Source organism: Oryzias latipes, chromosome 16 (assembly GCF_002234675.1).
Source record: "Oryzias latipes chromosome 16, ASM223467v1".
NCBI lineage: Eukaryota > Metazoa > Chordata > Actinopteri > Beloniformes > Adrianichthyidae > Oryzias > Oryzias latipes.
Window position 1 is genome coordinate 14,337,117 of NC_019874.2, and position 14,566 is coordinate 14,351,682.

Sequence of the window (14,566 nt, forward strand, 5' to 3'; positions counted from 1 at the left end):
CCCAGCATAGGAGTGGCACGCATCAACTGACTTACCATAATCAGATGGAAAACCATTGGTAGAATCCTCCCTTGTGAGATCAACCTGAGAAGGGGACAGGACACTTTTAAGCAGCCGCACATGAATCACAAGGAAGAATTAGTGTAATGCATTTGCTGCATTATTATTCAAAAATACACTGATGTGCAGATGAGCACACTCTGTGCTGTTTGATCTTCATTTAGCGCAGAGTCATACTATTGTGACTCCACTGTGGTTTAAATAAATGTGAACACTGAAGGAAAATAGAGTTTTGCTGGCAGTTTGTCAACTTTTCAAAAACGTTTGCAGGATAAACAGACATGGAATGTCCAAGCTGGTTCATATTAAGGATTTTTGTTCAAATATGATTAGTTAACAGGAAGTTTGTTCTCACACACCTTATGAACATATAATATATTTGAAATCATTTTTTAAAAATTAGTCAGAATAAAAAAGATAAAGATCCTTTAATAGAAGTAACATTTAACCCCTTCCAGCTATGAAAATAAAGCTCTGTTGTTTAATTTTTTTGTTTTAAAGTTGATGCTAATTAATTTTTTGCCCAATTGGTTTGATGCATACTTGCATCAATAGGTGTCAAGGAGTAAAAACTAGAGTGCATTAAAACTTTACTAAATAAACTAAATTAACCCAAAACCTTATTTGAATTACCAGCCATACATCAGCAGACCAGACACTCATAGACACTTTTCCATCATACAAACTACATACCTTAACTAACCTAATACTAGTTTGTCTTCATTTTAAACTCTGAAAACTAAGGATAGCTGCCATTACTTTGCTTACAAATGAAAAAAAAAACAGGAGAGACCTGCAGCGAGTGGTGTTGTCAGCAGAGCCAATCATTGGCTGATCATTACTCAACCACAGAGATACTAACGATGGCAGGTCTCGAAAGGCCACACCCATCGCAGACAAACTGTTCTGTAGTAAAATGTACAAACAAATGAAATCCGTCATAAACAGTTTCTGCCCACTTGACAAAAAGGTAGCACCCCTACCTTCACCTGAATTAAGCTGTTTTCCAACATTTGTACAATAATGCTGCACTCTTTTATCAGTTCTTTTAATCATGTTTCTATTTTATTAGAACATTAATTCCAATCATAATTTAATTCCACATTTTTATAGTTGTTCCCGATGCAACTGTTGTTTAAAATTTCTGTTTCATAAACCTACTCATTTACTACATTATTTCTGATAAACAGTAACAAAAAGGATTAAGTGTAGAGGATGTTAATTTGTTGTTTGTTTTTGTGTTTTTTGCACCATTACAAGAGATTCTCAGCTCAGTGAGGATTTTAGAACAAATTTGAACTGGTCAAGGGTTAGTTTTATCAGATCAGACAATTTCTACGTATTTTGGTAATATGCAGATTAAAATTTGCATTGCTCTAGCCAAATAAAGAACATTATTCTTCTTTTTATACACATGACACATGAATGCAGTATTCCGTTTTTAGTGGGGAATTTCGGGTCTGGATTTAAACCACTTTGCTAATTAGACCACCAAGACTTAGTGATGGACGGTGATTTAATACTGTTGTTTGTAAAAGGAAGTTTCAACAATAGCTGTTTAGTCTATAAGCTTTTTTAAAAAGGTTTGACTCAATTAATGTGTGAGTGTGTGTGCCTATGTGTGTGTGTGTTTGTTTGCTGGGGTGATTGATGGCCTCCCATTACGGCCGTGACATACTGAATGATGAAAGAACTAGTACAGGCCAGCACAACAAGATAAACTAAACCCCCTTTAAACTACCAGTCATACATCAGCAGACCAGACACTCAACAAACCAGAGCAAAACAGATCCCTCGGTGCCACAGCACTGTTACAGCCCAATGTGCATCAAATAAATTAATTCACAATAGCTTAAGTGCTAATAATGTAGTAACACAAATATAATATGGATGGTTTTAATATAATACAATGCAACTTTTTAAAATAAGAAAATAACCTTGATTTTTATTATAGGGGAAAAGGTTTTTTTCTTGTTCCCTTTTGTTTCTAACTAAATAAGGATGTCTAAACACAGAGATATATGTTTCGAAGAAGACCTTAAAAAAATTGTGCAAAAACATGCATGTGAGCACACTGCAGGAGGTTCTTTGGCTAAAGGTCAGAGTAAATGTAGTTGTTTGAAGGTGTGTCTGGACTGTGATAATGCGGTGAGAGACGGCAGACTGCCTTTCCAATGTTCATGTACCCAATTTACCATCTAATTACCACTCGGCTGGCTTCATAGCCACACTTATCTAACCAAGACCCAGGCAATTTAATTTCTGATTGTACAACTGCGCTGATGGGGGGAAAGTTGTGGAGAGAGGGCACAGAAAAAGAGTGGACTAATGTTAATAAATTAAAGATGGTGAGGGGGAAAAAAAGAGAGAAGGGAAAAAGAGTGAAACATTGTTAATAATGTCAGACTAAAAAAAGTAAACGAGAAAAACAGATTTAGAGTGGAGAGGGCTGACACCAATTTGAAAAGTTCACGTCACTTTACTTGAGTCAAGGAAAGAGGAAGATGAAGCGAAGTGGAAGAAGAGAAAGACGTAGACGTGTAGAGCTATGACTGATAAGAGAAGTAGAGAATAGTTAGCAGTGTAGATGAACTTTAAACTCTTAGAGAGGAAAAACAAGAGTCAGCTCTGATAAAAGGTGGAATAGAAAAATATTCAGTTATTTGCTGTGAGGCTGGGATATTTCAGGACTATTTAACAGATGGTTAATTAAAATTGTTATAAATTATTACATATTCAAAGCACATATATTAAAATAAAATATGAACTACTATAACCAGACATGCAAAGATAATTTACTTTTCTAGGATGGTATTTTATAACTGATACCCAAAGAACAATAGAATATACTTTAAGCTTCTAGTTTGTTCTTGTACTTGGTAATTTATTTCTTTTTCATGGATTTATAATAATAACAATAGTAAGCACAAAACTTTTATTTATGAGAAGAATCATATTCAAAATTTATTATTGACCTGTTGTAATTTATGGTAAAAATCTGAACTAGCATTTGGATTAACTAACTAGTTTTACTCACTGTCAAAGTGTCTTTGGGCAAGACACTGAACCCCACATTGCTCCTGGTGGTTAGTGTTTGGCAGTTGAACCCACATCAGTGTATTTGTGGGTGAAAGGGACTTTGACTTCAAAGCATTTTGGGCCCTCAAGGAAGGTAGAAAAATATGGAAGTGATTCTGTAGCATAATTAAAAATAAAAGTCAAAACCAGAAATGCTTTTTCATTTTCAAAATGAAGCTGCATTTTGAGTCAAAATTAAAATGAAAAAGCAATCTGCCAAAATGCTTTTTTTATTTTCTTCTTCAACACCGCTTATTCTGTCACTTATTTAAAATTATAAAGAAAATGGTATTTGACATTTCATTTTCAAAATGTTCTCTGGTAAATGTGTAGCAAAATTCATTTAGAAATGTCTAATTTGACAAATAAAATGGATTAACAGAAATGCTTTTTCATTTTCAAAATGTAACTGCATCAAATGACTCAAAATTAAAATGATAAATTAATACTTCAAAATGATTTTTTATTTCTACTTAAAAACCGCGTTTTCTGTCATAATTAACAAAAATGCAAAGAGGGGATTGCATTTTCATTTTAACATCCACCCTGCGAACAGTGTCGCATAATTCAATCCGACTTAGCATTTCCAGAGGAGAGGCGGGGCGATGACGTTAGTGCTATCTCTGTGTGTCCGGCTGCTAAGAGACACAGTCATGCTAGCAGCAGTGTAGCTTTGTGTTAGCGGCAGAGGAGAGGGCTTTGTGATGGTGGTGAACTTCTGATGATTTTACAAAGCTTCTCAGGACTATGTAGCAGCATTTCCGCCTTCTGCTGTCCTCCTTCTGCAGGAGACCACCTTCTAAATGTGCTTTTATTACCGTCATGATTATTATTAAGGGCCTGCTCGCTCAAATTTATTTTAAATCCGCGCGGTCAGTGCTTTTTTCTTCGCTGCAAGGCAAGGACTCGAAAGACGGGTTAGCATTTGGCTAATGTGTGCTAAAATCATTAGCAGTGAAGGTACTTAAAACTCTATGCGGGCAATGCCGCAAAGAACATCTTGGACGTAAATATTCTGAGTGAATGGGAATTAAATCACAGAAAGGTAGGGCACAGTATGTATGTTACTAGAAAACCCTCTCCTCTGCCGCTAACACAAGGCTACAAGCCTGGCCGCACTGCTCCTACGATGAGTCTCTTAGGAGCCGGACACACAGAGATAGCACTGACGTCATCGCCCCGCCTCCCCTCTGGAAATGCTAAGTCGAATTGAAATATGCGACACGGTGGATGTGAAAAAGAAAATGCAATCCCCTCTTTGCATTTTCATTTTAATTATGACACAGAATTTGTGTTTTTTAAGTAGAAAATGAATAAGGATTTTGAAGGATTGCTTTTTCATTTTAATTTTGAGTCAAAAATGCAGCTTCATTTTGAAAATGAAAAAGCATTTCTGGTTTTGACTTTTATTTTTAATTATGCTACAGAATCGCTTCCATAGGAAAACGCAATATAAGTATACGCCATTTACCATTTACCATCTGAGTGAATGGGAATTAGATCATGGAAAGGTAGGGTACAGTATGTATGTTACTAGAACAAATTTAAGCTCTAATTGAAATAAATTGTTATTGCGTTATAGTTATATTGTGGTTCAGCTTTCGTGGTCTGGCTGTTTTGCTGATTTTTTTTCAGCGCAACTTTGCGTGCATTTTTTATTTCTTTTTTTAAACAGCGCACATTGTTTTGTATCCTGATTGGCCGTTGATATTGTCAATCCGTCTCCTCGGTGCCCTGTCTCCCATGCAGAATGCCTCCAGTTTTCCACATTTACATAAATCTTTGAGCTCGATCAGATCTTTGTTTTTATTCTGTAATACTGGACTTGATTTGTACAAAGGTTTGAACTTTGAGAGTTCAAACAAGAGAAAAAAGTGTTAATGTCTGTCTGAGAAAAGTCTATAAAGCATGTAGTGAGGAGGTTTAGAGCCTTAAATACATCTGTGATCCTAAGCAGTCATCACCTATTCCGAGTTATTTATGGAACATATCTTCTGCGATAAACGAACATGATTTTTTTGGTCAAATTTTCTTTTGTTTGGTTTGTTGACTGCAGAAATGCATGATTGCAGCATTCTTAAAGTCCTCTTCATACCTCAGACTGAAAATTGTGTTCTCTAGAAAGCTTATTTTGGACTTTAGTACTGTTAAAAATCTCAACTTTTATTGTTTATTGGCAAAAATCGACTTGATTGTATGATTATGAATAAGCTGAGACAATAAAGTGTTTCAACAAGTGTTCAATACATCTTGTGTGCTATGGCTTACTATTTCTAGTCCAACACCGACCAGACAAACTCTAAAAGTGAAGTTTCTAAACATGGGAACACTAATGCAAAGGGGAAGTTTGCAGTCAGGTTAAAGTCCCCAGTGAAAAATGAACATACTAAATACAGATACACAACCACCCAACCCCTCCCCCCTGCACACACAAACACATGCACACAGAGATTATACAAGGAATCAGCAGATTTTCAGTGAAACAGCAACACATCATTGCCCCTTGTTATTTTGGTGTCAGTTGACTGCCCTCTCAAGAGCTGTTTTTTGAATTCCAGAATGGAGAGTTAGGCCTACAATATACAGTTGTAATTTCACCTTAGTGTTGTGTACTGAAGAGAGTGCATTACACTGTTAACGAGACTCATCAGGGGTGGTGTTCCTAGAAACTTCAGCAGAAAATGTCATGTCTGTACACATCTCAGCTGATGCAGCAACTTCTGGATGTCACTAGAATGATTACCAATGGAGGGAACACTGGCTTTCAGAGAGCTGAGAGGAATCCTGCTGCATGCAGATCACCAGCAGAGGTGCACTTGGGTTGCTGTTGCTGCTAATAGCTCTCAATCTGCATCAGCTACCTCAACAAACAGAGGATCATTTGTGTCAATTTGTGTTTGGTGTGGAAAGCAAATAAGCCTCTCGCGGTGCGAGTGAGTTGAGTGTTTGTGAATGTATTTATGCAGGTGTGTGCTTGGGAGTGCGCGTTTTATTCATCTGTCGATTTGTGTTTGTGGCTGTGAAAGATTTGCAAAGCTGAGCCGGGAGTTGCTGGCCTTGGAATTAAAACATTACACACTGTGGTTAAAATGCGCCTGTGTGTATTTTGTTCTGCACATGCAAGGACTTTAAAATATTTCAATAAAACCAAGTCTGCAATATGTATTAAAAAAGCATCTCTACAAGGCTACATTATTTTCCACATAAAATTTTTGTGAGCCCAGGTCTTGATATGAATGTTAAGAGTTTTCCATGTGCTTCGGTCTGCTAATGCATGGTGTTGCAATGCAGTGTGTAGTATCTAGGCAGGGGGAGGTGGGGGGCGGTCTAGTTTGTGTGTTACCTGCAGATCTGAGCGTTGTGTTCTGTCAATGAGACCAGCAGTTTGAGTGCGTAGAGAGGAATAGGCTCAGTTGCAGCGAGAAGAATATCGTACCTGCAAACAACAACATTAGGCTTTCAGCATCAATAGTTAAAGCAGTGATGTGAGCAGTGTAAACTACTATAAACTAAACAAATCTGTTATAGCTGCTATTTAAACCCCACAGAGATAGCATTAATGTTGGTGTGTGACAGGTTATTTTCATTTCTGTACATAAATTGTCAAAAATAAGCTAGGACAGTTGGGTTATGTTTAATATTAAGCCTTGGACTGCCAAATACCTAAAGAAGGTCATAAACAAAGAGTCTTTAGTAGAGAAGACAAAGCGGTACTAAGGTGAAAAGGTCCAAAGAAGGCTTAAAAAAAGGTATGCATGGATCAAGCTAGAAAAATTAAGGTCAAGCAGATATGGGTATGTGGTCAAAATCAAACTGAAAGTACGTTTTTATAATAAAAAGTGGAGAGCCAATGAGCTGAACATGTATTTTTATAGATTCAGCTCCACTAACGAACCGACCCATACTTAATGATCCATAATAGATATACAAATGTCACAAAGCTTTCACCCATCTCACACTCCCACCGATGTAGCTAGAAATATTGTGAAAAGGTGTAGAAATCTGGTGTCTAAAGGCATATGCAGACTATCTGAGTCAGTAAAATGCCCTGTTGCTGCGGTAGGCAATCTGCCCAAGCAAATGTCCAAATGTATCTCACTCATTGACCCACAGAGACTGCAGATCAGCTGTCTTGACGTCTCAATTTACACAAAGCAGACACTGCTATTTTTCAAGGAGTACAAAGTGATCTACCAGCTTCAGAGAGGATACCCTGACTAGGACAGAGTCATTTATTCTTTTTAAATGATCATATTAATTGTTTAAATGCAAGGTAGAACATTTATGGGTTGACATTTATTAAAAGTTTTTTTTTATGTTGTCAGTTTTAAGTTATTTCATTGAGCATTGTGGGTTTTCTTTCATTAGCAAATGGATTCCACAGTTTAGTCCACCTGTGTTTTTGCAGTCATCAGTTTGTGCAGCAGAATCTAAGCCAGATATTTAAGGAAGATAAATGAGCTGGTCAAAAACAGCTTATTGAACTTTGGAGCACAAGATCATAGAATCCACTGAAGGATGTACTCATGAAACCACATTATGTGGTCAAGTGGACATTGTCTACAGTCTATTCATACTTGAGACATTTCTATCGACTGTTAAGTAACATTTTCTTTATTGACAGAGATGCAGACCCAGTGTGTGCACTAAACTGATGTAAAATGGGCCTTGGCAGACAGACCAACCTTAAAAGAAGAGACTTAGACAGTAGGGATAGGATTTGACCACTCAGCTTTCCATCCTCTCTGCCTTCAGCTGCATTTTCTCCAGTTTTTTCCATCTCTTTCTTTTGCCTTGTCCTTTCCTCTTTTTCCTTAGTGTGGTCATCATCTTGAACAAGCAGGACCAAACTGAGTTCAGACAGCACCTTCAGCACAAACACAGACCACTCCGCTGCAGGAAAGAGACAGCCAAATCGGTTAAAGTAGAAAGTTTGAAACTGCTCGTTTTTCACAGCTGTTGTGGCATCAATAGTATAGAAGGCAGACAGCATACATAAACATCTTAGCTTTGGATTCATACAAAGTAGAAATAAGTGACTGCAGAGGTGCTTTCAAGAACAGGACAATGATTTACTTACAAATCCAGCTCATGGTAATTTAAAGCAGTTGGAAATGATGAAAATTCTATAAGCAGACTATCTCTACTACAGTCTGGATGTTATAAAACTGTTATAGATTTAAAGTACTGAAGTATCAACATGATAGAAAAAATAAACAGAGATCACGTTTTTTAGGTCAGCATAACCACTTCATAGCTTATCATTTAAGAAAAGAAAAGTGGAAACTGTCAACAAATGTGTACAATGATGCATGTTTCATGAATGTGGAAATCAGGCTCAAACATGACAGTGGGTTAAAACCAAAAACCGTTAAAAACCATTTTGCTCAAAAAGATATTATTTTGTTAGCATGCTTTGTCAGCCATGTTTACTTATTTCCTTAAAAAAAAAAAACAACAGAAAAATGTATTTAGTTTACACACTTTAAACACCCTCCCTAATTATGTTTCCATCTCAGTTCTATTTCTCGGTCTATTCCCCATCCATCTATTAATCTGTTGTACATCTGCTTGTGAACACAAATTTGATATTTTCTGTCAATATTCAAATTGTAGCAAATGTAGGAGTAATGTAGTTTTTTGTGCTCAAATTCTTGTAATATGCTATTCAATTTTTATTGCAACAATTATAGCATTTTTTTTCTGCTCACTTTGTCTACATTAGTCACTTTTTCTGCATGATATGACTTTTATTTATTTTTTTGCTTTCTCCTAAAAATAATCAAATATTCATACCATTTTTGCTGAAAGCCAAACTTGTTAGGGGCGGCAGAAGATCTTGCACAACCTTTAGACATGAAAAGAAAAAGGGAAACAGAAAAAAACATGATCAAATTTAAACCATTTTTTCTGAAAAATGAAAACATGGACAATTTAGACATCAAACTAATGATTTCTTATGAACAGAAATTGATTTTAATCATTTAATTCATGAAATAAAACTGCCTTTAATCTGTTTTCAGATTAAATTGAAAACTGCAATAGGCTCCTTTATAAGCATGAATTTACAGATGACAAGGAAATAATTTTATTTTGGCCAAAGACACAAAAGCCTGCTGCAAGTGCCAAAGCTTGTGAAAAAAGGAGCTGTGTTGCATGAATTTGCATGATTACAAATATTTCCATAGAAACAACACAAATGCTGAGTGAGGGTAAGGTAATTGCATTGAAAGCTAGAGAAAGAAGAATACAAAGGATGTTGTCCACCACTTAATAGCCTGTGTATTAATAGCACTGCCATCAAAAGACTAGATGGAGTGTGTTTATGTATGCTTGTGTGTATGGGGGGCGGTGATGAGGGCTTGTTTCTTTTACCTTGTCCCTTCTGTCTTCTAATCACTGGTGCAAGAAGAATAAATAAATGAGCTGCATGGAGTCAAAACCTTCCCTTTTAAATCCCTTGGAAATGGTAAAGATATTGTCCCCCTTCTTTTTTGTTTAACACGTGTCAAATGAAGCTGGGACAGTAGAAAGCGCTATTTGTTGCTTCGATTTAATACAAAAAGGCCACTTCAGTAAAAAAGATTAACAAAAAAAAGATGTTTTACAATACAATAGTGGCTGCAAAGGCAAAGTTCTGCCAAAAAGTTAACTTACTCCAACCAGAATTTCTGTCCTTGTCCAGCTTTAATGAAAGTTAATCTGAGCTGGCTCGGGGTAATTAAAGTGTCTCCATGTGTTATTGACTTATCAGTAGCTGCAAGTCTCCTCCTTGCTTCTTCTGTTCCTCATCTCTCCCATTGTCTTTTGTGTATCCTCTGTGCTTCCTGCTCCTCTCCTCCACCATTTGTCAATAGTCATTAAATACAGAGTTATTGTTCTACCCCATGTGCATCCAGGCAATCACAGATGCACAGAAACCCTCACAGAGTTGATGAGGTTTCACTGGCTCAATATTTGATTAGTAAGTTGTCTAACAGCCTAGGAATTGTCCCCGTGTCCTCTGATCAGTTGTAGACTGGTTCAATAGATTAGAAGATGAACGCAGAATGCAATAACATGGGCTGCAATATGACATTGACCACTGAGACTAACTATGAAATCATTACATAAAATAAATGTAAAGATGTTTCACCTGCACAACCAAAAAAGAAGAAAACTGTCTTCTGGTAAGAGCAGTACAATGATACAAAAGGAGTATGTAATGGTTTTAAAGTCGAATTTAAAATCACAAATAGGTTTGAAAGTATTTTTTTGTGCTTTATTTTTTGGTAAAACCTAAAGGTAAACAGATCATATAACAAAAAACAAGTATTTTAACATTTACCAATAGATTTCTTATAGCCATAATGGAGTTGAGATCTCCCGCTGTTTCAACAAATAAAGATAATTGTAGTTGTTTGTAAGCCCTTTACGCTGTATGTTGCCAATTTACAACGTACCAATAAATCCAGTTCTCCACTTAATTTAGCATCTCATCGATTTAAAAAAAAACACTGCATATTTTTTTAAATATGTAATTGAAAATAAATTCAGGCATAAAGGTTAAACTTGTCTTTGGAGATAATAAAAATAACAGCATGAAAATAAATGTATGCATCTTTGTCATGTACATTATGACTAAAAAAAGTTTCTGTATTTGTAGATGATGCAAAATGTGTTTAAAATGTACTTGATGTATGTACATAAAATTTGTGACAACTGAAAATTAAGTCTCTGAATATTTGAAAAATGATGGGTTTTAGGCATTTATTTTATTGAATTAATTCTCTATTGTTTTACTTTACTCTCACCAGACTTTAGGTCACTTTAGGTCACAATAGAAAGATGAATTAAATTGTTTGTTATAAACTTACAATAGAATGATATGTACTGATGAGAGCATAGTGTTGACTCAGAACCTCCACAATGGACAGAGTTGTTCTAATAAGCTCCTCAGCTATTGTAGCACCTACAAAGGAATTAAAAACAAACAAAAAAAATGAATTAGTTGGCCCTTGGACTGAGCTGTGAAGCTTGTGCATCATAAATATATGCATATTTATCTTCCAATAAATAATGAATCTAACTTGATTAGCAGTAAAACGTGCAAAAGGGAAAAAAGATACACACATTCGTCTGCACACATCAAAACCATGTTTATGTATTTCATATAAAAACCTATCTATCATTATTTGAATGTCAATCTTAAATTCTGTAAGTTAATATAAGTGAAATTTGCTCAAATTAAAGCATGCAATAAAATGACATTAAAACATAACAGAAAAACTACTAAAAATGACTTACCCATAAAAAGGGTCAAATCAAGTTCATTGGAATCCACTGTGGTAATAAAGTTCTAAAACAAAACCAAAAATATTTGTATGATAGGAAAAAGAAACAATGAGTGGGCTTTAAAAACAAGATTTAAATGTATGTAAACAGTGATTTTAAGTACTCACATTCTTTAAAAGTCTTAAAAATACATTTTTGTAACTTTTTTCTTACTCTCCATTCTCTCTACTAAGAAAATTTGGCTCCTTTTTACCGGTAGTGAATCCAAATTGTAAGTGACTCAAAATATAAACTTGTGTGTTTGTCTGTCCATAAATAGAATCTAGTGCCAGCTATGACTGCAAATTTTGTTCTCAAATCATTAGGAATATCATCTTTATAATTTTTTAGCCTCAAATTCCTCAAAAGAACTCATAAAAGAAGGTTGGATTCTTTTGGTATCGCTTGACTACAAACCACACTGAGGGACAAAAATTGCCTGAAGTCAACAGGCAAGTGCCTGAAAAATCACAAAAAAACTAAATTGCATGGACTTCTCCTTGTTTTCAAAATGTTTCTTAATCCTTGTGTTACTTCTGTTTTCTTGTTTCTTGTTTGAATAATCAAATAAATGCTGCTAAAGAAACAAACGGAATTGTCAAACTTACCAGCATGAATCCCATTTGGATCAGAAAGTCTTTGGTTACAATTTTAGCTCGAAAAATCTAAGTAAAGAGACAAGTAGTACATCATTTAAATAAAAAAACTTAAAGAATCTAAAGTACTTTAAGCCTACATGATTACACTAAATGATACTAATAATTTGATTTGTCCGGTGTGGTTATTCTTGTGTTTTAAAGTGACAGCATGATTCATATCAGTTTTTGACCACTGTGAACACATATATCAAGTTTATTTTTTTTACCTGAGAGGAAAGAAGGTCTAGTACTACACACATGGTAGGTAAAGTCTGTTTCAGTTGTTTACTCTGAGCTTTGGATGGGTGTCTCCTCCCAACAACGCCCCTCAACAAATTTAAGTTGTCGTCTAGAAAAAACAGAAGAAAATATTTGGTATAAAGAATCCATTCAGGAAAATTTCATCAGGGAAATAATGTATTTTTCATTTACACAGTTTGTTGTACAGCTCACTTTCAAATGATAATTTGTTAATTTGTTTGTGTGTTGGTGCAGTGTAAGTGTGAAGAGGAAAGGGGGAGAGGAAGTACCCATTATTGCTTGTGCAGCTGCGCTCAGATGGATGATGAGTAAATCCAGGCACTGGCACAGGTACCCTGACTGGCTGGGGTTGTTTCTGACAGGAATGGCTTTACGCAGGTCTCTCTCCAAGTACAGAACAAGTCTAAATAAGCACAGACACCCATATTTTTCAAGTATGTTCATGCATAAAAGATCAATATTACCCTGATGGTATCACACTTTTAAAGATACCATCCATATGTCTACAGACAGGTGGAAAACTATTGAGGTAACATTGTACTCATTCAAGAGAAGTATTAACATTTTGTTTGAGTGAAATAACTACTTAACATTAAAAAGATGTTAAACACACACTGTATTACAGCATTCACACTGGTGAAATGCTGTAAATGTATTTCCAGGTACTTAAGATAGATTTATGTTTTAGTAAAAACTGTATATAGGCTATTTCTGTGCTTATTTCTTGCAGCCATTTTTCAAAAGGCAAGGCAAGTTTATTTGTGTAGCACAATTCGTACACAAAGTAATTCAAGGTGCTTCACATAACAGAAAAATGCATTGAAATCACAATACATCATAGAAATAATCAACGTAAAATTTACTTTAAAAGAAAAGAAAAAATTTGAAAATTTATTTAAAAATAAAGGAAGGAAAGGAAAGAAAAATAAAAATTTCCACTTCTATTACAGTCAGTCACTACAGGATAGAGCACATAGACACACAAATGACCTGAAGGTAAACCTCTTTAACAAGAACATCTCCAGGAGGACGTACAAGTGAGAAAACAGAAGAGCAACTGCAACCCCCACCAAGCACTTTAAAGTCTTCAAATTACCTTGGAAATGTATCACTTTGTAGCTACTTTAAAAAGAAGCTGTCAAAACCCCGACATGCATCTCTGACCTTGACACCCCAAACTCTTCAGCTCGATCCTTGAGGTTTTCCAACCAACATTTCTTAAACATTTCAAAAACCTAAGACTAGAGGACATCTCTCCTTTCAACCTATCGCTCCGCGTCTTTGGAACGTCAGATTGATTCTATTGATTGTTTTAAATCCCAGGTCAAGACATTTTTTTTTTCAGAAGAGCTTTTAGTTGATTTTTAGTCCTTGTTTCACTATGTTTTTCTTTTCTTTTTGATTTTTAGAAGACCTTGTTCATATTGGATTTTACTATCACTTTGTGTCTGGTTTTGATTTTGTGCCATCTTTTTTAAAGAACTTTTTTTTTTTCTGAAAAGTGCTATAGAAATGAAGATATTCTATACTATTCTAAAATGACCAGCTGATGGTGTAAACTCTTTCCGTTTTGGGACGTTGATGAGAGTGTTCAAATTTCTCAAAGAAGACTTCACCAAAGAGTAGATTTATGAGCAAATAGAATTTTGTTCATTCATCATTTTAATCATTTTAGCAGCTTATCATTTTTAGAGCTCTGAAACAATCCTGAAAATACTGATACTGAAAGAACAAAACCATACATTTTCATCAAAGAACTCAGATCTTTACATTACCTAACACTTTTCTCGTTTTGACTCATTTTCAATACAATTCTACCCAATAAAGAAATGTAATCATCACTTGAGTAGTTAAACTCACATGCTGTCCCAAGCAACCCCAAGAAAATGCACATCTGTGTGTGTAAATATATATAAACCTATAGGTGCAATGTCATAATAGTAAATGTTTGATTTTGTCATGTTTCAAATAAAAAAATGCAAGTTCCTTTGTAAGAATTTAATGTGGAAAAGTATGTATTTAGTAAATGTGAGGACAAATATATATTTGCTAGGGAGAGCTCACAGTTTTGATGTGTACAAACAAAACAAATGAACAACTACAAAAAAATAAAATTACTGTGATAGTAAAATAAATAAATTATGTAGCAAAGGAAAAAAAAAAAACTAAATAATTCAGCCATTAGAGAAAAAGAAGAATAAAGACAGATGGCACAG

General features: G+C 35.1%; 1 protein-coding gene across 6 annotated transcripts in view; it reads right to left on the bottom strand.

Moving 5' to 3' along the window:
* The window catches only part of ulk4 (unc-51 like kinase 4), a 69,963-nt gene that overhangs the window by 24,962 nt on the left and 30,435 nt on the right, over nt 1–14,566 (bottom strand). For all 6 annotated transcript variants that reach the window (XM_023964630.1, XM_023964629.1, XM_023964628.1 and 3 more), the window contains 9 exons: nt 12,620–12,753; nt 12,317–12,438; nt 12,060–12,116; nt 11,425–11,476; nt 10,995–11,089; nt 8,935–8,986; nt 7,824–8,031; nt 6,482–6,574; nt 36–84 (listed from right to left, as the gene is read on the bottom strand). In XM_023964630.1, the coding sequence (XP_023820398.1) occupies nt 36–84; nt 6,482–6,574; nt 7,824–8,031; nt 8,935–8,986; nt 10,995–11,089; nt 11,425–11,476; nt 12,060–12,116; nt 12,317–12,438; nt 12,620–12,753 (862 nt within the window). The remainder of the gene's footprint in view (nt 1–35; nt 85–6,481; nt 6,575–7,823; nt 8,032–8,934; nt 8,987–10,994; nt 11,090–11,424; nt 11,477–12,059; nt 12,117–12,316; nt 12,439–12,619; nt 12,754–14,566) is intronic.